Genomic DNA, 27,842 nt, shown 5'->3' on the forward strand with positions numbered 1-27,842 from the left:
CCATCACAAATCGTAAATTAATTTAAACTGTACACCAATTTTATTTTCAAAGATCTCAAACTTGTGTATAAATATCCACTCACAATTTCACAAGTAACAAAAGCTGTAAATATTTTACTGAAGCTTATATCCGTATTTCAAAGTATACTCAATTATTAATAGCGCACACAGAGAAAAGATCACCTCGTGTGTGTGTTTTCTTATCGTGATGCCATAGATTCACTTAGACATCGTTCTCTGTGAACTGACAGTTGCAATGTGTGTTATCGATATATCCATAAAAAATTCAATCCACCTGTCACCTCGAGGTGGGTTTATGATGGTACGACGAGAAATCACTTCAGGGAGAGAAAAGAGCATGCCAGCAACTATGGGAAAAAGTCCATCGATGTTTGCTTTCACTCGCTACAGAAATCTTGTTTACTCCGTGTCGCGCAATACACGTGCAGCCGGTGACTTGTTTTGTCGGATGTAACAATTTTCCTTACTCAAACAAACGCAAGAGTCGCGTAGTTGTGTCATATCACTCTCGCGCGTCCATGACGTTTCTGTTATTAAATATACTCGCGAATTACGTGATCGACGTTTTTCACATCCGCTTTGATATTCAATATTATGATAGAAAATCAAATAAAAATCGAAAAGAGACTAAAGATTCTATTAACTATTTGTAACGTTATCGCATTTATATTGCTGCAATAATAAAATTAATCAGTTACACATACAACTGATTAATAATTAATACTATATATATAAATCTCTAAATAATAATTTATAAAATATAAAATAATCTGCGGTAAAAAAAAATCATTACAAGAAAAAATCGGATGTTTTAACATAACTGAGATAAATATAGTTTTAAAAAAACAGTTTTTAATATGCAATGAAGATTTATTCACTCAACTTGTATCATTAAAAACCGTATTAAACTTGCTTTTTCATAAATATATTATATTAATCTCCCGAAAAATAACATTTTTCCTATCGATACTTTAATCAGTTTACTTTAAATAAATCTTAAAATAAAAAACAAAAATATTTTTACAAAAATCTACCAAATCCTAACAAATATGAAACTTTTAATTCAGCGGGTAGTTAAAGCACAGAAATGACGGTATCCATTGGGACTTGAAAGTAATTCAATCGCGGACAACCTATCTCGTAATGTTGTTTCTGCAGCTTTCTTTGAACTATCCGCACGAAGGACTTTCAGAAACTAATTAGTAAACGGTGAGTCAAAACGATCGTTTAACTTTGTAACAACGTGAAACCGGCAAATCTTGTAATTAACCGCCCCCGCTACTCGCTGTATCTTGAATAAAATTTGCTACGACAGAGAATTTCGTAACTCGGCCAGCAACTTTAAATCCTTTCGCATTGTTGTATGGAATATCCATATTAAATTACGTTCCTATTATAAATGATTAAAAATGATATAAAGCTTTTCTGTCTCGTTTAGCAAGTGTTCAGTTTTTCTATTTCACTTTCTTTCTCTCCTTTTCTCTCTTTCTCTTCCTTTCGCCTTAATTTCATAAAATATTTAACGACCAGTGTTATATTAATAATATAATTACTCTCCATTGTTATATTCTAAAATATAATTTATGGTGTACAAAGCAATATTAAATCTTTTAAAATTTCAGCTATTATATTTTCATAATTACTGTATCATGTATTTAAAAGAATATTAAATATTTAAGGCAATTTTATAATTATCGCATTTTCTAATATATAAGACATTTAGAATTACATGAAGCATTAAATGTAGATGAAAATACTTATCAATTTGATCAATGTTTAATATTAATAATCGTGAGAGATAGCTGTTCAACTTTCATCTGATATTGGAATTAAAAACGACGTTCATAATAAACAGTTAATATTTGGAACCATGGATAATGCTGGCGCTAATGAGGCGTTAAATGTAGATGAGAATACTGATAAATATGTTTAATATTATCATCCAATTAAATTAATCATAATCGCTGATGCAATATTCTTGTATATATACATTTTCATTCTGTCATATTTCAATACGCTATTTAGTAATGCTCGGAATTATTTTACCGACGTCTTAAAGTTATCAAAGTAATTTCTCAAGTTGAAAGTTAAAACTAGATTCAGGACGAGATGAAAGCGAATGTGACTTTAAAAAGGGCTTAATAATTGAGAGATATATACCGAAATAATCTCTGTCAAGGTTTAGGTTAATAATGAGAATGTATTTGCATGCTAATGACGATGTGATTGCATTTGGCGGATATAATTTATGCGGCTTAACGGATATATATGTTATTAACATTACGCGGGAGAGATTCAAATTTGGGCTTGTGCCGGAACGCGAAATCATTTCCACATACAAAAATGTATAAATCCGATGAGAGATATTAATCAATGACGATAATGTATGACCGCACAACCTGTGAAGCATTAATTAAACGTGTAATTGAAAGTATTATACTAATACGACTTATTATTACTCACTTGATTTCAGTGAAATTTATATCCTGCAAAAAAGCTTCAATCCGAATAATACGATTATGTAATATTTTTTAATTTAATATTTCAATGATTTTTAATAGCACATTGTTTCATATTCAATTAAAATCGCAATATATATAAATCAATACTCATTTATATAGAACGCAGCAGCAAAATGAGCAAAAAATATAATCGTTTATATCTCGCATCAAATATAGAATATGAGAAATTACTCTTATTTTTTTATTCCTAGATTCATAGAACACGGAATAACCAAATAAAATGCCAAGCATTGTTACAAAACACGATAAAAATTGAGCTGCAGAAAAAAATACCTTCTTTTAGCAAACAATGTATACGCATGTCTGCACAGAAAAATTCTTACCCGAGTTGAATGCTTTAACACAGTTGACTGAATAAGCAACAACCTTTGAATGAGACTGTTGAATCAAACAGGTACCTGGCTTCTGTGCACCCGTTTTTTCTCCATCCTTTATATATTCTGACTGAACCTTCGTTCTTATTGATTCGTCTTTAGATCCTTTCACGTTATCGATTAGACATTACATAGTGCATCACAATTTTATGTAACATAAAAGAAAATATCTCTTACGTGTTTATTACAATCGTTATGTTTTTTGCTTAATTAATTAAACCAATTTTATTGTATCATATAATGTTCCTTCGCTGCTAAATTTTAAAAAAGTAAAGAATTATAATTATGTTTCTTGTAAGAAAACATAAAAAATGGATCATGAAAAAGATATAACATTCATGTGTAATTGCCATATTATAACAACACTTTGCTTGTTCGCGGAACTGCATTGGATTAATATCTCCCTCTTTCTCTTTCTTTTTCTCTCCTTTCTCTCTTAATTTAATTTTGTTTTTAACAAACATTAAATTATGTTAATATATCCTGGATGTACTACCTAGGAATAATGACCAAAATTTGTTAAACAACTCCGCAAATATGTATTGTGCCTAGATCAATTTCGTGTTTCATTAAAACCATAACATATTCTCTAAAAATAGTTAAATCTTTTATAAGCAATTAGTGGATATTTAAGCATTCGTATAATTCATCGAAATGAATAAAATATTGTTTTAATACAAAGTGTTGAACTGTAATTGTTAATCATTTTTTTCATATTCAGAAAACATTAAATATTGCATAATTTTTAATTAACTCTTTAATTAATGAAATCGCGAATAAATATCGCGTTTTTATAGCTTGATTAATTGGAAGTAGACTCCATACAAATATAAATTTTATTCGATAGTCAATTACGAGAAGATTTACATTAAAATTGAAAAGCTTCGACGAGTTATGTATGCGCGCACACACACGCACGCACGCATGTATGCACGCACGCACGCACATACACACACATTCACACAGAGATCGAAGAAAACATCTGCATTTTTCAGCATTCGAGTATATCGCATCATCCGTGCATTTTTCAACGTTCGCGTATCGAACATATTACAGATATATGTACTCAGTCCCCAAGATAGTGGTCGAACTTCCTTGCAACGTTACTTACGGTTAGAGAATCGAAATCCTGTACGAAAGAATTTTTCTTTCCGATGGTCTTCCATCTTGTCTAGTATAAGAAGAATTCAGTATACATGTACGCACATAGATCTCACATATAATACCTCTCATCTTCGCACAAAATTGAAAAAACTAATCTAAAAAATCAATTTCAAAAAAATGAAAATAAAATTATCTATTAATAATTTAACGAAAATGCAATAATTATATTACTCCAGACAAAATAAATATACAAAATTTTCTTCGTTAATTATTTTTATGGCAACAATCATTCTATAAATAGGAAAAAATATACTCTAAATATTTTATTCTAAAATGATAAATCTGTTACACACATACATACATATATATATAAAATGTATTTAACATATTTTAATTTTTTTATCTGTTATTCTGTTTATTTAAATTTACTTTTTCAGTACTTTACTATTAACCAGCAGTATTTTAGTTTTACAAAATGAGATCCTAAAAGTGATCGCTCAAGGACATATATTTCACAATTAAAAGATCCAGGAAAGAATCGAGTTTAACTCGATCTGCCTGAGGCTATTACAAGTGCACGATGTATCCACCTACATGCAGAAGTGCCGCACAACATTATATTGTCACTGCACTCGCTCGCGTTTCGCAAATTTTCCATTGGCTTTTAAACGTCCCTCCGATCACGAAAAATGTCGAAACGTGGAGATCAAAGTTCATATATGTTTTTCTTTTTGTTTTTATAGGTGATAAATTTAAAGAGAGAAAAAGATAACAATATTATAGCCAAAATTAGAATTACGCGTTGTATTTAGTGATCATGATTGAGTTATTCTTTAAAACACAGAATCCGGATTATCGATCAAATTAAATTTTGAGCAAAAAAAAAAAAAATTGTTCCCTATTAAAAGTTCAGCAAAAAAGTATAATCAGCAAATGCATAATTTTGCAAATGTATAATTGTTTCTGTGATCCGAGTTTTTCGTTATCAAATTAAATATGTTATTAATTGATATTTATTAATGCATCTTAGTTATTACGGGAAAAATTTTTATGATTGTTGAAGGCTTTTTCGTTTACAAAAAAAGATAGTTTAATGCATAATTATTTCATAATAAATAATGCACGTTTTGATAATTTTTTTTTATTATTGTACGAGACATTTACATTAACAGAGCGTTGCGCGAACGTATATTTTAACGGCTCTATTTATTTGCTTGCACCTCATTATTAATATATATTTCCATTATTGCTAGCCAATATATAAAATAAAAAGTGAGAAATGTTAAAAAGAATTTTACTTATTTTGTAATAATGCTTGGATTCTTAATTATTCAAATTAAACGAATGCAGCACATAATATTCCAGCAAACAAGTTTTTAATTTGATCGAGAAATAACATCTATCATTATTAATCATCTAAATTAATGCATGCATTATTTTATGCACAAAAACTGTTTTTCGTTTTTCTCGCAATTTCTCAAATTTCTTGACGTTAATGTTTTTATATTATGCTTTATATTATACATTTTTTGTGTTACATATTATATTTAACATATATAAATGAATGGAAATAAGCCACATTAATTTATAGCTTCAAAATATGACGTTTCTCAACGTCAAATTTTTATGATATACGTTTGTTTTCATAAAACATGCAATAAAACATGAAATACTGGTATAAAGAGATTGTCATATTACTCTTTTATATACATATATAAAAGCTGAAAGCTGCAACGTTTGCAACGAGTTTTAATGCAGGATGGTCGTCCACTTTTATGTTCAAACGCAACCATAATCTCAGAAGCATTCGAGGTTTCTCTTTGCTCTCGTAAGAATCTCTATTAGATTTCATCGGAACGGCATCGTTCTTACGCTCATTCCGATCGCCGTGCAATGCGTTATCACGAGGATTCTCTGCTCTGTGACCGCGCAAAATTGCAAGAAAAAGAGGTAAACGGGGCAGAACGCTCATTTCGTTAAAAGGGGCTACGTTCGCATCCTGAGCTCTTGTTCTTAATGGATCACTCGATCCGTTTAGTGAAACGGAGCTCCGGAATAAGAACCGCTTTGCAGGCCGGCCTGCAACAAAGTACCGTTCTCATCTGGATCGCGGCGTGCATCCCGATTTCATGTCATCCGCGATGCATCCTCGTGCTTCTCAGGATAGGTAAACTTTGGTACTCATTGTCAGTAATACCTGAGCGAGACGAGTGCTTTCTACAAAAGCTACTGTACACAAAGGCAGATATTTATGTCAGAATAATCAAGACTATACATATCCGGACTGTAATAATATGTATATATAGATATATTTATAAAAGTAAGAATTAGAATTTATATAAATTTGTAAATAAATTTCTTGCTCTCTAAAAAAGAAATAATTATTATTTTCGATTAATTAGCGCGTTCGAACACCAATGATAGATAGTATTTTTGAAGAAAAACAGATTTGAAATAAGTGGTAAAATATAAGTGAAATAATAGAGAATTTGTAGCTAAAAACATCAATCTACTATTTTTTTCTCTTCATCAAAAAATAGTGTTTATTACATAATTATTTAAGAACCATATGTCGTTAAAAAAAATTTCGTATTGCAAACGTAAATCATATAAATTCTCTGTAATAATATCGATTGTATATCTTCTTTTCTCCGCCCACGATTGTTCCGATGATGTATAGATGAAGTGGTAGTGGACGAAACTTTTCTCGGCACGTTAAGATCTCGAAACGTGGAATACAAAGCCTGTTCTCGCGCGAGTAATTAAAAAACTTGCCGCGCACGTCGCAACGAGAGGAAGTTTGGTCGACCGAGTCGTCTAAATCATCGTCAATGTTCCGTAGAGATAAACGAGAAGAATAAGCTTTCCAGAAAGGCGGTATTGTCCTTTCTTTCGACAGTATCCTAATATTCGGTGGCCTTAACAATTTTCTTTCTTTCTATTACCATGCCATTTTTTTTACAACTCTTGAAAAACGCCCTGTAAGTCTTCACGACTCGCGTAGAGATGAATGGGTTAACCCATCTTTCGAAGAGTAACTCCGAAACTTTCGTTCAATGAAGATTACTAAAGTTTTATTATTAACATCGTGCAGTTCGGGTATTACAATAGCGCCGTTTTACGGCCGTTATACCGTTGCACGCGTCTTTGACGGAACAAAAGATGTTTTTCGCGCGCTCATTACGAAGTTGGAGATGACTTTCCGGATTTATGAACCCGTTCCTGCTTCTCTTATATGACTCGCATGCCAGCATATTCTTCGTAGAGTATCGAATTCCTCTATTTGTTACTTTTAGATTAAGAAGATGCACGCAAAGTGCCTCGATTATATTACTTTCCAGTTTTCTTTAAATAAATTAGTATCTAATAATACTTTCCAAACTATTTTGAATAAAATAAAATTGATAAATTTTCTTGAAAAAATATTCCATCGAAACAAGTACAAATTACAAGAATGCGTAACTCTTATAAAATCCTCTGTCAAGTAACATCTGTACGTGCATGGGAATTTTCGAATTCTCGCTAAGAGCAGGGAAGACGCGAAGAGATAACAATGAATAAAAAATCAGGCTAAGTATTCCTATTACGAAGTCGATTTCTAGAGGGCTTCGCTCGAGTTTCAAGACAGAAGTTAAGCTAAGGAGAGGAAGACCGAAGATCCAGGTCGCTGGATTGGCAGATCGATGGCGAGTCTGCGAAAGCACCGTGTTTGCTTTTCGATCTACCCTCTCTCTACCAATCCAACTGCACAGAATTGTGCACATAAAAGAGAGAGAAAGAGAGAGAGAGAGAGAAAGAGAATTTTCCTCTTCCCGCGCATGAGAACGCGAAGCGCTTCTTCGAAAGGTGTCGTACCTCTTCTACCAATCCGACTGCACAGAATTGTGCACATAAAAGAGAGAGAAAGAGAGAGGGAGAGAAAGAGAATTTTCCTCTTCCCGCGCATGAGAACGCGAAGCGCTTCTTCGAAAGGTGTCGTACCTCGGCTTCCGAAGCCACCGGAGATGGATAGCTCAGCGAATGGTTCTCGAGCGTCTTTCCGGAGCGGTCAGGTGACAAGTGCCGCGTATAGGTATCCGATTAATCCCACCGATATATCCGCGGCAGCGTTTTCTCCCCGAGACGCCTTCGTTCGTTCGACGACGCGGATAAAGCTCAGCGACTCGCCGAGGTGCCGGTCCCGCGATTTGTCAGGCCCGGGACCGCTAAGATCGTTTCGCTCTCCCGGCGATGCGAGGCAAAGCAAAAGAAACGACAGGGCTCGCGATGTCGTCCGTAACAGTGGACGCGTCCTTTCGGGTTCCGCTTCGGGTTTCCCCAAGAGAAAGGTCGTAGAAAGGAACGAGCGCGCTTTGTTACGAAGAATGTAACGTTTTGCAGATTTGCGTTGTCGTTGTATTCCGTGTGCTTCTTTTGTAGACAATCGCGTTTACTATAGCATCTGCGCATTGAATTATTAACTGCGATTCACTGAATCTTTTACGATTAAATATATAAATCGCATGTCGTGTACATTATATATCTGTTAAAAAATTTTATTTTCGAGAGAATATATGTTATATTCTACATGTGTTTTTTTAATTAATGAGAAGTTTTTAAATTATGGAGAATAAAAATAAAAAAAAAAAAAGATATCTCCTACATCCAAATATTACAAATGTGCTATATTTCTCTTTTATTATTTCCGTGTCCAAGATGGCACTATTCCAAGTCCAAAATAATTATTTCCTTTTTCAATCAATTATGGGAATTATAGGATCTATTCTGAGCTACGAGGAGCAAACATGAATGGAACCCCACGATTCGGAAGCCACGCTGTATCAAGAATACAGTTTCCTATGATATAACATGGTGATGATTTATCTGCCAGCACACGGACGGATTTCCTCCGTTTTTCGCCGCGTACGCCCAACCGTCCAAAATTAATTTGGTTCGCGGCTATGGCGCTTTTCCTCGCCGCCGTTGTTACGCTAGGAAGCAGTTTGTAGTACCGGATAAAAAGGGTGAGACGGTTAGCCGACGAGATTACCGGTAATCTTTATTTATAGGCAACGTAGTAAGGAATCGTGGACACGCTAATTTCTTTAATTATAACGACTATCGCTATAGTTGAACCGAAAAACCGATGCTGTCAAATTTATATCGATTACTACTTGTGCTTAAATTGAAAAGATACACCCGCGAACTATATATTATCTATATATTATAAATAATTAAATAATTCAAATTATATGATGAACTGCAATATTCTACACGAATACTGTCACGAAAAATGTATTCGGATCAAATCAGTGACGGCAATGTATGATTTATGTTATTTTTCTTCATTGTGTAAGATCCTGACATAGGATTTCTGCCATAATAAAGTTTTCCGTTATTAGCTGCAAGCGACATTATAGAAAATCGATGCACAATGCATCTCGACGCATTCGAACCCATTTATTGGAAACAGACAACGCCACGTTCATACGTGTTAACATCAAATCACCGGCCTCGTTCCCAGAGGTTCTATTTCCTGCTCGGAAACAATCACGTCGCGCCGTCGTCGTCGTTACCTCTTTCCTCCAATTTCCAGCCACGTGTATCGATACCGCCAGTCCTCTTTTCCGTTTTCCATCCCGTAATAGGGGAGAATCATGTGTCACCGGTCTTTACACACGCTCCATCTGTGCGCGCAGCCTCCGAGCCTGCACGCCCGGAACGGTTCACGTCAAAACCAGGGACTTACCCGCGTACATATTCCATTATACAATGGAAAAACAAGCGACGGGTTGCTGCACGTGACGTGGGAAAATAGGATTTATTATCTTTCACGTAATCTTCTTCTGAAAGCGTGTATCAATATGTATGAAACACTAGCCGGCCGGCCGGACTATCGAGGAACAAGTAAAGTTATTATATCGCGACAATTTTCATTTTCACGGAAACGTTCACGAATATTGCCAGAATTAATAAATCAATAGCTTAAAGAAGTTTTCTGATCGGAAAAAAACTAGCATACGTAATATAGAATAAAATAGTAATAGAATATAGAAAACACAAACGAGCGCAAATATTTTTTTATATTTTGCATATTTTGCATATTTTATATTTTGCAATACTCTGTGCATTAGTGATAAAGAAATTATAGATATTATATCAGAAATAATATAATATTATATTATTTCGATATTAGATATTATTTTATAAAAATTATAGATATTTTTAATAAAAAATCGAGATAACGACAGAAAATAACGATGCCTAACAATCTTGTAGTATCCGATATATTATTGGCACTCTTAGATACGCGCGAGAACGCTTTCTGTCTTTAAACGCTCCATTTAATTTTGACGGGCAAATTTCTTCTTTTTTTTTTGTGCCTAGTTGGTTTCATCGCAGGGAAAACAACCCGGGATTATATGCCATCATCATCCATCATTTCCGACAGCTTTCTGCCCTGACTTTATTTCGCTGGTCGAATACGACATTTCGATTCCGCACGAGCATGCCGAACACTTTGACGTGATATATATAGCTTCTTTTCCCTACTACATTTTTAAAAATTCCATCCGTGCTAAAATTGCGACCGAATGGATCACATGAATTAATTACGCGCTGGATGATATCACAGCCATATTGTCCCAGAAATGAAATGCGACGAAGATCAAATTTAATGAAATTATACTGTATGGCTCGATCGATTGTTTCAATTTCGATTTTATCTACAAGTTTGTTCCAGATATAGACCGTTTACATTGAACTTCGAAAACGTGTCTTCTGATAAATTTGAAAATCATTTTCGTCCAAAATTCCTAGAAAAATTTATTTAATATTTTGGATCACAATATTATATTAAAAATTTTTAATTCTATATATTTTGGCAAGCTATTCAATTAAAATTGTGTTATAATGAAATTAATTGGACAATATTTTGCTTATATGATAATCTAGTTATTTTTTAAAGTTCAATTTTCTATAATTCCAAATGTTTAAAAAAAAATCGCTTTTTATGAAAATGTATCAAAAATTTACAAGAAATCATAAGTAATAACATAAAATATAAAACTTTAAAAAACGCAAGAAAAAAATTTTTTTGTATGATAAAAGCATCTTCCAGATATTATCAAAATAATCAATCACAAATATATTATAATATTGACTTTTTGTCAGAAATTATCGATAGTAATGTCAGTCAATACGACGTTCCGATGATGAATCGGCGAGATAGCGGCAGTTCGCGTGAAGGAAATCGGTGTAGAACGTGGGAAAAGCCGCGTGTTCACATAATCATCCCAACTAACCGTCGTGGACGGCCAAGCTAATCGCGCGCTGCAAATGAGCTGTTTAGTTTTCCAGCCCGATTACGTGTCAGTCTCGGTATGATAACGTTTGTATAGATTCGCCCTTCGTATATCCCCTCCGCGAATGCGCAAAGCGGCTATGGATTTTAGGGATTTTCTGCGCGAGTCGTCGCTAAATTCAGCTGTGAAATTGCGGCGCAACCTTTAGTCTCGTTACCAAGCTGTCAGAGACAAATCTCGCAATTTGGGTCAACGTGGTCAAAATCGGGCTAACCCCGCTTAAAGCTGACCTTGCCACGTCGCAATCGTTAGATATTTTACGGCGAATTATCCTCGCGATATCGCGCAAGATTCGAATTCGCGGTCATTTCTTTGGTCTGTCTCGCACTCTTTCGTGTTTCCAAGTTTAATCGCAAACGTGAATTCGAGATCAATGTAATACGTGAATTCGATCGATTCAAAAATTTCAGTTGTATCAGAAAATAAATTTTTTTAACGAAATATATTTATCTCGAGTGTAAACTATTAAATTTTTAATACTAAATTTAATATTACGTTTTTATTATGCTAGAATATAAAAGAAAATGAAAATTACAATTTAAATATCATTATAAATTTACTTTGAGCTTTTCTAATACATCTAATATTTTTTATTTTGATATACCGTTTATCTTCCATTAAAATGTAACTTAAAAAAAAAAAAAGAATTGATTTTATAGACATAGCTTCAAAAAAAATCTTGATATTAATAATGTTTGTGTTGTGAAAGATTCGATTTGTTAAAATCGAAAAAGACAATATTTAAGAAGAAGAAGAGATCAAATAATTACATGCTGTTTTCGTATCGGTCACATTCGAAACCGAGTTTGTACACGTAACTGCACTTTCCGCGCAAGGACCGTTCGCCATTTTAACTGGTACTTCAATCAGATTTACAAATATCGACGTGACAACATCCCCCAAAGCTCTAATAAACACTTTCGTATTTGTGATACTGCCGATGAAAATCCCAGCTTGATTTGTCCGTCTCTCTTTTCGCTCGTATTGGTCCGCCGACGATTCTCGAATTGCGCGGGACGTAATGAAAATCCGATTAACTCTTGCGCAATTATTCCCTTCGATGCAATTATAAGCGATTCTCGTTTTATCTGCTATATACATACAATGAGATATATTCTTTAAATTTACAATATTTACATGCCCATTTATTCCAGAAATTTCGCCGCATAATTTCATAGCATAATTATGCATGTGAAATCATTGATATCGCGCTGGCATAATGATACTGGCTAATGTAGAGAATCGTAGTTCATTGTTAACGTCAAATATAATGAAAGCACACTAATTACTATATCTCAAACACAAACACAGCCTAAAGAAATACAGAATAACAGTATATATACGTTAAATGCAGAAAGCGTAAAATAACGTAGCGCAAAATAAAGCATAAGTGAGCTCAGAGCTGGGTGAGATTACAACGGAAAAATAACTCGGTAGTGAAAACCATTTAATGCTACAAACTGGGATCTTTCTTCACAATCACGGCACAAAGGGAAAGAGTGAGTGAATGGGAGAGAAAGAGAGAGATGAGATTAAAAATATAATGTCGGTGAATTTTTAAATCTTCCTCGTGCGAGATCGCTGCTGCATTTAAAGCATTAGGTCGTTCTCGGCTACTGAGATTGAACCGCGCTCGATCACTCGGAGAAATCCCCTAGTAGCCCTGCTCCGAAATCAGCGGAGCCTGATTTATGCGTCTTCCCACGTGTCTCACAAATTTCCCGGCAACCTTCGAATTTCCTGCTGCGGCCGCGTAATCCAACGAAACCCGAGTTCGTCCATGCCGAACATACATACATTGGTGGGTCGTTTCGACCAACGTCATCGCGGTTAAAATCAAATTGGCAGCTTCGGACCTGCCGTGCTTTATGAGGAGAAAACGTAGGGCGAAAAGGGAAGATCTCAAACGTGCGCTGGGAATTTATGATTTCAGCAAAAATACATCGCCGACGTTTTCCGAGCCGGGTCAGTTCCGGATTAAAACTTTCCATGACCATACGAAGCGCTAAGCGTTAACTCGAATTGAAATTAATTGCAGAATTAAAAGAAAGGTTCAGAAAAGTTGCAATTATGTAACCACGGTCGTTACATAATGTTAGAAAGAGAATAATCAGTATCCTTTTGTGACGTGGATGAATAATGCCTTAAAATCTGTAACTATCTTTTCTTTTGCTTCAAAGTTACATATTATACATCGAATTTTCTCATCTTTCAGAATATCAATATTCTTTTTAAAAACTTCAAGTAAAGAGAGGTTCTTTGGCTATATAATAATTTGACAGAACACTCATTTATGACAAAATTTAGATTTTAAAAAATTTGATAAATATCTTCATAATTAAAATTTTCAACTAAAGGGAAGCCTTTCTTTTGCTCGATGAAATATGTGTAAATTTATGCAATATATTTAAGAATCTAAATTAAAAAGAGATAACTTTCTAAAAACTGTTTATGTAAAAAAAGAATAAAATAAAATTTAAATAATATTATCATCTAAATTGTTATGTATTATTGTCAGTGTAATCATCAGAAATTTTTTGAAAAACACGTTCTGCCAATAAAAGATACCTAAGCGCAAGGTATATCTATCGCAGTGATTATCAAATTACAGCATCTAACAGATACAATGCCTGAAGCGCGTTCGTGATCGGACATCCATCAAATCATCGATTCACTGAGATTTCACCAGTAACTGTAGCCACGATCCTTTCAACCTGCCATACGTCACGTACATCGAACGTCTCGCTTCGGCGCTTTCGAAGCGTAATCCCCGGGGTGTATAGCTCGCCCGGCGCGAGTCAATTTTTGCGACAAAAGTCCGGTCGAACAACACGCGGCCGCACCCAGTGAAATGTAACTCTTACACTGGCCCAAATTACTCTTTCCGGGAACAAAAACTACATATATTCGCTATTCGTAGCACGTTGTATTCGATTCGATCCGACCCTATCAAAAGGAAAAAAAAAAAAAAAAGGAAAATTGAATATACCGTTGGCCACTCGGTGGAGTAATTTAGATGCACCGTTTATCACACGACTATATAGTATATAATATCATGTGATTAAGATCTTAAATATATCATATATCACAATATACATAGTTATAACTACCCAGTGCTGTACTCCATGCCCGTAAATAGAAGCCACTTCCAATAGATGATATTCTAAACTGTATATGCTCACAGTGGCTTTATAATTAAATGAAGCTATATATATATAGTATAAAACATCATTCGACTAACCGAGATAATTACACGGGAAAATCGTCGGCTATCAAAGTTTGAAAATTTAATTAAAATAAATATTCTTTATCGTTTTTACATAAACATTCTTTATCGAGCTACGTAAAGAAGATAGTAAGAGTACAATTGGAATGATTTTTACTTTTTTACGTGCGTCATCTTGTCGAAATGTATCGACATTTACTGCACCGATGGCAGCTGCTCCTACACATACATTGTGTAACTATAAGATCGCTGCATGTGCGCCGGCTTCTCCTCCATCTAATCCTCTTCGAACGGCACTATACGAAACGAGACAAAAACCTTGCTTCTTTGTTCTGGCACGTTGTCCTTGCGCAACGAGCGGGAGTTACAACGTTGTAACCGCACGACACGCCAGATGCACCCACACCTACGTGACAGTGCCGTGTATCCGCTTCACGGGCCACGGGGTCATAACTTTGCGGGCGAGTTTACTACAACATCGCACAGTGTTGGTGTGACGGCGATTTTTGGTCCCGTTGCTTTATCGACAAGTCTGTCCGTTATTTATTATTCCCCCGTTATTGATCAGTGCGAATCACCGTGGCACCCTTGTAAAACTCGGTCGCGGAATATGGATGCGCTCATCGCGACAATGATAAATTATTTTACTACGTAACGCTCGCGTTTTAACTTTAACGGCGCGGATGTTTGTGCCGGGTTAATCAAAATATACAACGAACGATATAACGTGCACGATTTGTAAAAAAGTTTCAAAAAAACTAACACAAATTATTTTGATTCATAAGTGATCTCCGATCACATGTTTGCATTAACGGAATCAAACATCTCCTTTTAGTATATTGTTCTAACCGAAAATAGCTCACTGAAACGAACAAAATTTTACGATTCAGAAGTTCGTAATACATCGAATATGATACATTTGAAAAGATTGACTATCATGCGATTGATAACGCAAAATCGATATTTTAAATATTGACCATTATCAGAGAATGTTCCATCACGTGATATCTTGAATGTCATGCTGTATTTTTTTTCTTTTTTTCATTTTTTCGCAATACCATTCGGCGGCTTTCAATAGTAATTCAACGCGATGCGCGATGTTCGCGAGCATTCTGTTTCCGTTATAAAAAAGTTCTCATTTCCCGTCGATCCGCATCCGGAACTGTTTCCTGATCGTGATCTTTTACATCCGACTATGTCGAAAGTTCGATACAAACTGCTCCGATATGCGTACCGCGAGGTACGATGCTTTTATCATTGCATAGCGAAAACGTAAATGACAGTCAATCGATTTTCGATGAAATACAATTCATTAACTTGATATGAATTTTCAAGCTGGTACAGATCTAAAGAGAAATCGCGTTGAATGACGCGCTCGCACGTGCGTCTTCACGAATCGCTGCGGACTCGTTGCTCATATCGCTTGTATACACGCCGGTGTTTTATCTGTTATTAAATGAATCGGTACCGGGCCAGCAAATTTATTCATTTATCGTATAAAAGAAAAAAAAGAATAGTGCATCACAATTGATGTCGATTCTCTTTCTGATCTTATTTTCTTCTATAATGTATAAATATATGCGAATGTACTATCTTTGTATTTAAATGATATATCTTGATTGAATATTAAGAATTGATCAAAATTGATTATTGCATTCCAGATAAGTAACGTGAAAAATGTTTTGTGTGTCAACTAAAGTAGATTTCAATTTAAATTTTGAAATTAAAATTTAAGAAATTAAGAAACATAAATTCTCGTAATTCGATTTGCAAGATGCCATCCGTTCGTACGCTTACTAATTCGACATTAACCTTCTTTAAGACCTTAAAATCTTTCTGGATTCATATTTCTCAAAGAGATGTGTTCAAGTATAAAATCATGCTCTAAATTTTAATATCAAAAAATTTTAATGCACAATAATAAATTATTCTCTTATAAAACAAGGAATATATTTATATTATATAAAACATAGTCATATTTTTAAAACATAGAAAATTAGTTTATATTGTGATTACATAAAATACAGTAATAATCATAAAACAGAAAATTAGTTTATATTGTGATTTATCAATGCGCACACATTACAATTGATATTTTATGACTATGTAATTCATAAAATTTTATCTTAGGTACACACAATTAAAGTAAGAATATAAGAATTCTGAGAAAGAGAATTTATGTTAATTCTCAGCAAGAGAATCGACTTATTTCATACAAGGATAAACTTTTTTTTACAAAATTCAAATCTTATTCAAATGTTCGGTCGCCGTGGGTTAACTGCTAAAGTTCATATAGTCCCGTAAAAAAAACGAAATTTCTATGTGAATATATTTCTTGGTTTCTACGTGTACCAATTTATGAAACAAAAAAGTATATGTAAAAAGGTTTAAAATACTTTTAATATCCCTAGAGATACTCTTTGAAATTTATACATTTTTATATTTATATCGACGTAGCCAAAGTATAATGCTGTAGTTTTATTTTTTATTAAATATTTCGTCTATAACAAGCCTTATTAAAAGCACGGCAAATTTCCGGTTTATGTAAAAAGAGAGAGATATACATATATATTTACTTTCATATTCCATGTAAATATAATATAAATTTAGCTTTCGTTGTGTGACATACTAAAAAATATTTTTGCATAAAAAGAAAATTCTTTTTTAAGATCCGATAAGAAATATTATGATATGAAGGTGCGTTTTCCACATTGTATAATAATAATCTAACGAGATAATAATCTAACGAGAGAGAGAAAAAGTGAGACGGAAAATATTATATATATAAAAATAATAATAAAAATAATTTCTTAAACAAATGTCTTCGTGAAAATTTCCAACATTACTATTATGGCTGCTGAATATCGTCGGTAATTAGCGAGCAATCTAGCACTAATATCGGCGAAATGACCGTCATCAGCGTGCGCAAACACGCTGTACGTAACATTTCGTTCGCAAAACATATTCTAGTCTAAACTGATCCATGTGCAAAACACCGTCAACGGATAAAGGGCCGGGTCATGCAAGCTCGTCCATCCCAACCCTCCCCTATCCGCAGGCTGCAGATTAATCTGCGATCTGTGTCTTACCTGCAGGCCAAATACAAACTTGCTTATCTGATTCCGTCGTTTCTGTACCTAACAATCAATACTCAAGCAAATGCTAGCGACGTACGTCGAGAATCCACTATTTATCTGGATAACATCAATGATCATGTATGCAATTACACTATATACTCGATTCATCATCGTGTTGTCGATGCGTATCTGTCGTGATTCTGACAATAAAATGAACACTAATGATAAATTTCACGAGACCGAGAAAATACTAAAAATAAATTAAAATTTTCTGCATAGAAATTTCAAAAAACAGTTTTAATAATGTTTTTAAAATAATGCAATGCAGTTCCTATATATTTACGTTACTTTGGATAAAAGTAGCTTAGCTTACGTTTCGCTAAATAATATACTATTATACGAAATGCACTATGAAAGGATAGCACTATTTCCACATAATATGTGGAACATGGCTTGTAAATTTAATAATGTTGGTATAGATTTATATAAAGGCATTACATATGTAGTCTAGTACCACACCCAGTCTACAGAGATATAACGTTGTATACAACGTAAACAAAAGATATTGAACAACCACATTCAACACTAAATACGCGATGAAAACACAAATCTTTAATTTTATAAATTGTTATGACTCACCAAACTGCATTCTCCTTGTCGTGAATAGCTTCCACTCTGAAAGCAGAAATAATCTCTGTTAGTTACTTACTCTTCTGACTGAAACGTCTGACTGAAACGAGTCGAGATCTTAAAAATATGAATATACGAGGAAGGCCAAATTACGCGATTATTTCCATTTCATCGCGACTGGCAGAGCCGGTAAAATGCTTAAAGCTTTATGCAACCGCTTAATGAGTTTCGCGAGTTAGTTGTGGACATGCTAATTTCCGACGCTGACGTTCCTATGTTGTGTGTCACGCAGGTACGTTCACTCGCGATCAGAGAGTCTTGAGTGGAAGTCTTGTACAAGGGAGTCGCAACGTCAGCGGCGTACCGGCTTTCGAGACGAACGTGCCACGGAATGTCACTACTGCGGTCGGTCAGACCGCTTTTCTTCACTGCAGAGTTCATCAGCTAGGCGACAAGGAGGTGAGTGACAGCATAATTCCTACATTTCGCAGCTCTTCCCGTTCACAGACAACTTACTAATTACGCTAGGAAATCCGCGATAGACGGTATTACAACGAAAGCTTTGCTCGAGCATCAGTTACGTTTTAAATAAACAGCCAATTTTTGACAGACAAATATCAAACCTGTAAATTATTTTATTGAGAAAATAAAGATTTTATCAAATCATAAAAAAATATTATACTACTTTATGCGTTAATTAAATTTGACAACAACACATTTATGAAGCCCGTTTATGGCACAGGTTTTATCGATGCAAGATATCGAGATACAAGATAAAAAATGAAAAAAAAAAACTTGTTTGAACCTTTGAGAAAAAGAGCTCACACAACCTTTTTAGTCGTGACTCTTAAATGTGATATAGATATTAGGTAGAAAAAAAATTGCAATATTCTCGTCGCGTCAAAGGTAGAGCGGAGGTTGCTGTTGCGGTTATGGCTGCTTCATCGTTTTTCAAAATCCTCAATCCCAGGCATGCCTCTCTGTCAGGCTATATAGATCAGAGTTGCTGGGTTAACATCACCACAAGGCTGGCCTGCGGTTTCTGGTTAGATCGTTGATAGAATATGCATGACGCCTGTTTGAAGGGTTAAACCTGCTCAAAAGCGAATAGAGGTATGCCGGCTATTATCTTTCCAGATTTTTGACTAAGAATCTTGATTGACTAGTAATTGAATTCGTCATGCTTTTCACACCGAGCTTTCTCGGTTCTTTTTCGCTATTAGTCGAGCATTATAAATCGAATTTATAAGCTTTTAATAAAAATACATAAAAATGCAAAATTATTCAAAAACAGGGAATTGATAATATAATAAATTATAATAAATATTATTACAATAAATAATAATAAATTATGCAATGTCTATCAATCGCAGGAATTTTAATGTATTTTCTTGCGCACGTTCTGTTAAAGCTTAATATTTAATCAAGTCGCGCAATCTTCCGGTTATCGTGCTGGAGTTCCCGCAGCATGCGAAGATTCCATATTTCGCGAAGTTTCAGCCTAGTTCACGGAATATACGTGAAATGTATCGACGTTACCTGCATAACAAGACTCGATATTACGATAAATACCGATACCGTAAACAGGGTTTCTCAAAGTTTCAGAAAATATTACATTTATTGCGTTAAATACTGCGAATTTAAAATATCAGAAATTGAATTAAAATCGCGTAATCATAATTATAAAAATTTAAGCGGCGTTCGCATAATTATTACGTACCTCGCGTGTAACTTCGCTTTTACATGGGAATACTCCCTCTTTTACAGTTGAATTGTTGCAAAATATCTTACTACGTGGGAAGAGGCAGTTGGACTGATTACTCGTTAACGACCCAATTATTCACAAGCGGGTCAATAACGTGAGTTTCAGCTATTTCCGAGAGGAAGAACCGAGATGGAGAATGTTCGATCACGCATCACCGATAACTTGCAAACGTCACGTATTTTCATTCCGATAATTACAGGCTAACCGCGACGGAATTGCGATGAGACTCGTGCGAATCATGCACGGCGTTGCGCCAAAGTTATTAAAATAATTTTTTCGTGATTATATTTCTCTATATTTACGTAGCTCTGCTCGCGATATAAAAATGTGTTAATATACGAGCTTTCGCGAACTCTAATAATGCCGAAGAAACGCTCTTTTCTAAACAAAGCACGAGCATGAGAGATATATGAAAGTGCCATTATTACGCTATGTCGCATCGAAATCGTAGCTGCTGCATTTTCGAGCATGACTACCGCTCCACGAATGTCACGCATCGGACGCACACAATAACTCGTTTCTCATTTTACGAGAGATATACGGCGTCACATACGCTCTTATTATTAGAGGAGAGCAATTGCACGCCGAAATATAATGAGGTTGCTCGTGCGCAAACCAATTACGAAAATTCGCGCGTTTCCTCGACTATACCAAATCGAGCCCACATCTCAAAAGGAGGAAAGACATAGGAGAGCTCAATCATTGAGAAAAAACGTGCTGATATTGTTCCCGCAGCGACGGTACCCGGTGGAGCTGAGACGGCGAGAACCGACAGGTCGAATCGTAATAAATTACACGTGAAAATCGCAGGTCGTTTCTTGTGACCGGACGCCTTATCACGTCTTGACACGCTCCCGAATGATTGGCTTAAGATTGGGATTGGCAATAGACTACCTTGGAACTTACGATAGAGTCGCAGAATATAAAAAAAGATCATTTATGTAGTGTAAAAGAATGGATAGTTGAAAATAAAATAAAAGACGCAGTTCTCGTGCGTTATAATATAATAGCAACTATCGAAAATTTTTGTGCATAATAATTATATATATATATATATATATATAATTAACATATACTCTCTTCTCTAATAATATATGCATAATGATATATCACATATAATACAATATTAATAATAATATTACATGTTATATATAACTACATTTTCGTTAAAATATATAATGCAACCTACCAAAAACTCATTAAAACAATGATATATTTATTTGGTATTTCAGAATAGATTTGACGAATATAGTTTGCGAGGTTTTTTCGTGGAAAATATTGAATAACAAAGTAGAAAAAAATATATGCAGTTACTCACTTTAATAAAACTGCAAAACGAATTCTAATTTCAAATTTTATTAATTTATATCTTATAACACGCTATTGAAATTCAAAAATTCTGCGCGGATGTTAGCGTAAATGACGGATAAAGTTCCGAATAGGTGAACCCTCCGATTTTTTTGAAACTACACTATTTTTTGTATTTTTTAACGCTGGACTGTACATAGCGCTGTGTTTCGCGGTTTACACGTTAACTTGAGAAAGTCGGTGGTTTGACTTGCAGAAAGTTGGCAGCGTATATGAAGTTATTGCGGGGCAAATGTTTGGAGCTAACTGAGACATTTGCACGTCACTCCTTTTCCGACTTAACAAAGCTGTTTACAACATATCCTCCCTCCATACTTTCGTAAACTCTCCCGTCATAAACATATTGTTTATAGTGTTATATGTATACATACTTGGAACGTATTTAAAATATTTATTAAACTCGCTCAATTTTCCTCTTTCGCCATCAACATATTGATTATGCTGTTGTTAAAATATATATACTTAAAACGTATTTAAAATATTTATTAAGCACACTAATTATCTTGCAAAAAAGCTAGCGATTATTCAAAATATTTGTATTTCATCCTTAAATCAAAAATCAATAGGATGAAATACGTTTAAAAAAAAGAAGATAAATTTTATTACGATATCGTGTGTGTAAAAGAGAGATCTTACAACAAAGAAATTAAAATTTTAACCTATTACTACTGCGTAGAAATGCAGAAAAAACATAATTTATTCTGCATGTACTTTTCTCCGTTTTCTTATTGTCAATCAATTTTTATACATATATACAAAAATTGTAAAATCTGCAAAGAAAATTATTCACACACATACACACACACATTTTTCTCTATCTAATTACATTTTATTTTTATCCGTAAATTAGTTTCGTAATTTCATATTACTTGACAGTATTCGACGATAATATAGGAAAGTCTAAGTACTCATATGTACTTCCGGCATTGATCGAAGTTGTAATCGTTCTGCGTTTAGTGATATTCTCGTTGTATCTCGAAAGTTTGTGAGTGGTATTTACGTTGACACATTGTATCAGAGAGCTTCAGCAACTCGAAATCGGGACATTAACTACGTTCGCACGTGCAACTTGGTACCGCCATATGCGGCTTATACAGGGTGCTCATCCGTAAAATGGAAACGCAACATTTGCATTGCTAATTCCATGCGTTACATTACGCGCTTGTTGACCCGAAATAATATTCCAAAGGAAAAGTCATCAACTTGCTCTCTGTCATATAATGTATAATGCATTTATATATTTCGAGTTATACAAAAAAAATTAAATAAGCATAGATACAAGTAAATAGCTATTTCTCTAACTGAATTTAGTTAGTCTGCGATCTCTAAATTTATCTTTCTCTTAAAGAAATTTGTATTCAGTATTATAAAAATTGTTAATATCTTTTGACAAAAACAATTCTCAGTTTTATTTTTTCCAATCTACAACATTCGCCGTCAAAATCTCTTTCGATAATATTTTAACTCGTATAATAATAAATGACATATCTGTTCGAGAACTATTTTAGTTCGGAACCTTCACCTCTAAACTTCTATCTCTCGTCAAGAGTTTCTGAGAGTTTCCGGCATTTATACCATATAATCCGGTCGTGTAAACGATCCTTTCACCCAGGTCGATTTACTCGAGGGAAAATAAATTTGGACGAATCTGCCGGATTCCCGCTTTGGAATTCCGCACGATAAAGTTATATCGGCGAGACGTCGTTGTATATATTCAAAGTGACGGAAAGAAAACAGCTCGGTAATTCGATCGTTTCGGCGAAGCCCATAGCTCTTTTCCCGGTTTAAATAAATATCGCGCCGGGGAGCGGAAGTGTCGTTCATCTCGAGGTTCTTTCTAACCCGAGTCCCGACCCAAGATTTACGCGCGACCTTGCGAACAAGGAGGGAGGATCGGATTTTCGATGTAGATGATCAGTGCCGTTACGGCTTTGTTTGAGTAGCGAAGCGTAACTGCGGAATGCCACATTGTAGATCCACGTTGAGAAATCTCCGAAAACGGACGCGGGTGCCTTATCTTGTTGCAACGACCTAATACACAAACGCGACGACTGGAAAATTTCATTATTTTCAATCGCGCGATAACTTTTGCTGGCTTCTTAGCGATTTTAATATGTGATGTATCGATGTTGTTCATTTTTATTACATCGACATATCGTTAATATCAGTATATTTAAATATATCAAGATAGAGTATTACGTGATGTAACTTAAATATTATATTATAAGCAACGAACTACAAACTGTAACGTAATTAAGTATACGAGCTACCTTATTAAAACTTTATTTTTTTTTATCCTCTAATTGAACAATTTTTCACATTTTTTACATTGTCAATTTTAAAATAAAGACAATAATAGGGTTTTAATTTTATGTAAAACATGCATGCATTTGAACATTATTAAAAAAGCAAGAAAATAGCCAATTTTAATTAACTTAATAGAGTTTAATAATGCATTTTAAAGATCGTGCTCAGTGTTGTCGCTTGTAAGATTCACATTGTCTAAAATTAAAACATTTGTCGCAAAATTCGATTTCTAAAGGTTATTATAATTTAAGTATGAGAGAAAGAATATTATCATGTTAACGGCACAAGTATCTCGATTAGTCTTATTTAGAATACTATATATGTTAAAGAAGGTTGAATTCGTAATAATCTTATTGTGTTTCTATTTAATAGCACTGCTACACTCAGCAAATCCATTTAAACCTCCCTGCTGGACTATTACTGAACAAACTAATTCTGTAAAGTGTAACGAGCACAATACGACTTGTTATTTGTATTGTTGGGCAAGTGTGCATGAAGTAAATGTATATTTTCATGCACACTGCAACCGTAAAAAAGAGAGAAAAAACAAACAAAATTAATAATAAAATATTCACGATTGTATTATTTTAATATTTTATTTTGTTATCTCATACAAGTAATTATAATTTAAAACGTATAAGATTAAAAGATTACTAAAAATAAGATATTTTATATTTTGAAATATATATATATATATATTTTTTTTTTATGGAAATGTGTGTGTGTTTAAATATTTTAATAAATTAATACTTTTAAAAGTGTGTATAGATATATATATTTGTATAATAAAAATATTATCAACATGGAGATATTTTAAAAACTGAAAGATGTAATGACTTAAGCAATGCCTTTAAGCCAACTATAAATAAGATTTTTTTGCGACATGCCATTATATTTGTACATGAATGAGTTATTGGCTAATACGATAATTTATAGAACGAACTACATTCACGCCGTGCACTGAACTAGATAATGATAATTTTGCACGAAGCTCCTTCGTGTCTAGTAAACACGAGGATGGTGTATCTTCCTTAAGGCATAGACGCTACTAATAGCCTGCAATTTGAAATCGATCCCTGGGGCAGATCGACGAAATTAATTGAATATTTGAAATTCCCGAATCGTGCAGCGATAATCGCGATTCGATTGCGCGCGCGCCGGTTATGGTTAAAGAGAATAAATTAAATCCCGATACATATATGAAAAAAGGATCCATGTGAAAACCGCTGCGTTTAATCCGAACAATTGCTTTTCCAATACTAAATATTTCGTTTGCTGCCACCCATACTCCAAATTCGTTTCTTTTTCTCTACTAGCGATGCTGTACTCTCTACTCCTCTCTCTCTCTCTCTCTCTCTCTCTCGTTCTCGCTCTCTTTTATTTATTTATTTCCACCCCGTTTATGGCGTAACGATTGCCGAAGCACGGCGATCCGATAAAATTGCAAAATAACTTTGGGCGATTACGTAGATTTCGCAGTCCGCCACAAAGTTATATATGCGTAAAGATTGTACTAAAATTGAACAATACTTTAATTGCCACTGGTGATCGAATATGAGAAATTTAAGTATTCCTATTTTACGTATTCATGTTTTTCAGCGTAATTATCACGCGGCAGTAATTTCATTATATTATATCATCATTTATTCAAATAATTATTTATTAATCGTATACGTACGCTACATGTCCGCGTTACTAAATGATCGATTGCATTGGAAAAACAAAATCATTATGAATATATAAATATTACAAATAATGTAAATGAATAACTATGATCATTCAAAAAGAAAATAATCCTATCATCTACGGCTGCTTTATCAATTATGCACATGCGTACGTAAAATATGTCCTAAAAGAAGTGATCTACATATTTCACTCAAGCAGAATAAAATCGAATCATATTTATCCGTTTCGTTCTGACATTCCCTGTCATACTTCTTTATTCCTGCAAGACATCTTCGGGAACCTCTTCTCTAGTGATACATATAAATCTTGTTACTCGAGGAGAATTGGATGTTACAAATCGTCTCGTCTTTCAACTACAATAAGCATTGCGAAGGTGTATGCCCTTCCTCCAGACGTAAGGAGGACATTAAGAACAAGTGCATTGAGTGGAACGAGATAACGGCAAAGAATTATATTTAAATATGATAGACGAAGCGATGTAAGTCACGAAGATTTGTCGTCGTATTGCTTTTACTGATCGCTTGCGATATCTTGCGCGCTTGTCCGATCAAATAAAAATCAAAGTATTTCTCTCGCAAATATCTGCATAAGGCTTTTCAATATAAATTATTCAAGAATGTCTTATTAAAATAGGTTAATAACAGACAAAAATATAAAATATACGCAAGTTATTATTTTATACAAAAAAGATTGAAATATTATTTTATATAGTAATACAGTATTATATTTTTCAAATGAAAGTGGCAAGAAAATTGAATTTTGAAAACCCATTAATTTCTCTATATAAAAATATTTTGTAGATTATTTAGTAAAATAATATTAGTAAAATAATATTTAATAAAATAAATTCTCGTACTTTGTTTGTATATCTATATGTGTCTAGAAATATATAATGATGATTCTGATAATGTACTAAAGCATAAATATGAAATCATTTAATACTGAAATTTTAAATTATTTCAACAAAAATTAATCTTGTTCTTCAATTTATTCCAAAAGAACTTTTCCGTACAATTTTAATTTAAAATTTTTAATTCAAAAACTTAACCAAAATAGTCTATGATAGAAACTCAAAAGTAGCAAAAGAAAATGAATAATAACATATCCTCTGCAAAGAGAACTCACTAAACTTTGATGTACAAACATTATAATGCAGTATATATAATATAAAGGCATTCATCCACTGCGAAAATGTTTGTTGCGCGCATGATTCTCTCTCTGCCTTTTTCTGTCTCTCTCTGTCGTCTTACGTAGAAATAATTCATCTTGGAACAACTTGGTGCGCAGCATTGTTAATATACATCTTTCTACGTTACGCTACTTTCTATACGCGCATTCAAATATAAGGTAATATGCAGGTAAAATTTATACAATATGTATGCTGCACACATAAGGAAGAAAGAAGGAGAAGAGAGAGAGAGAGATAAAGATGAAAATGAGAAAAAATTATTAACGTTGCGCGATGTAAGATAAGAGATGTTCTTTAAATCTTATTTTGCGCAAGTGTTAATTATGTAGTGCGATGTGCAAAAGACATTTTGTAAATTACGTTTTAAATAATTTTTCAAACCATTCGTCTATTACGGAGGTGACTAAAAAACGGGATATAATCTTAATTTTGCGTTCTATATATGTCTTGAATATGTGATCAACTCTTTACAAATTCAAGTTAATTTTTCATGTCATTATATAACTTTTTAAATTACATTTATTGATTGGCAAAGAATTCAGTGAGAAGAGAACTTGTTTCTTAATTGAATAACGTGTTATATTGACTATATGGCAGAGGTAAATAACGCATCCAAAAAATAATCACATTCAAAATACATAACTGATAATCTGATAAATTATAATAAAATAAATAAAATAAAATATATCTTTTGAGAGATTTCATGATATATCACTGTGTCATCTCTTTTAAAATAATTGTATTAGGCAGTAATTTTCAAATGCTAATTAAAAAATTAAACTTTTGTGAAGTATCTTAGTGAAGTATTACTATGTAAGCAAATAAGAAAATTAAAAATTGAGAATTAAAAATTTATATTGCAAATGTAAAATATATGTTACAAATGTCACCGCAAATTATCAATCTTGCCTGATTAGATTCCAAAATTAATCAACCGCACATATTATCTGCTTGAGATAGAGACACCGTGGTAGATGAGGCGCAAGAGCACCGACATGAGATCGAGAGTTACGACGAAGCGAGGGACTGTTTGCCAGATTTATCTGACATCGCGCCGACCTTCTGCCTTCCTGGAACTGGTAAACTTGGTTCCGCCTCGACGAATTTACGTGATATAGAACAACGTGAATTTGTTTATCGCATCATCGTGGATTCTCGCCGACACAAAGCGATCCATGCAGCGTCTCGACTAACACGCCAATCTACACTTGCCTCGAGCATATATATATC

The 27,842-nt window shown here is 33.8% G+C and overlaps 2 protein-coding genes across 3 annotated transcripts in view; one reads left to right on the forward strand and one right to left on the reverse strand.

Annotated features, from left to right (window-relative positions):
• The window catches only part of LOC115236842, a 336,098-nt gene that overhangs the window by 222,989 nt on the left and 85,267 nt on the right, over window positions 1-27,842 (reverse strand). Inside the window, exons 3-4 of one of the 2 annotated variants that reach the window (XM_029809539.1) lie at window positions 18,307-18,342; window positions 3,404-4,083 (exon numbers count right to left, since the gene is read on the reverse strand). In XM_029809539.1, coding sequence (XP_029665399.1) covers window positions 4,021-4,083; window positions 18,307-18,342 — 99 coding nt within the window. In that variant the 3' untranslated portion in view covers window positions 3,404-4,020. Of the gene's footprint in view, window positions 1-3,403; window positions 4,084-18,306; window positions 18,343-27,842 lie in introns of those variants that run through there. The other variant, XM_029809538.1, reaches the window with a different exon arrangement.
• The window catches only part of LOC115236841 (zwei Ig domain protein zig-8-like), a 308,810-nt gene that overhangs the window by 52,157 nt on the left and 228,811 nt on the right, over window positions 1-27,842 (forward strand). The window contains exon 2 of the mRNA XM_029809537.1: window positions 18,590-18,756. Within this exon, the coding sequence (XP_029665397.1) occupies window positions 18,590-18,756 (167 nt within the window). The remainder of the gene's footprint in view (window positions 1-18,589; window positions 18,757-27,842) is intronic.

Source organism: Formica exsecta, unplaced genomic scaffold, assembly GCF_003651465.1.
Source record: "Formica exsecta isolate Colony F162 unplaced genomic scaffold, ASM365146v1 scaffold26, whole genome shotgun sequence".
Lineage (NCBI taxonomy): Eukaryota > Metazoa > Arthropoda > Insecta > Hymenoptera > Formicidae > Formica > Formica exsecta.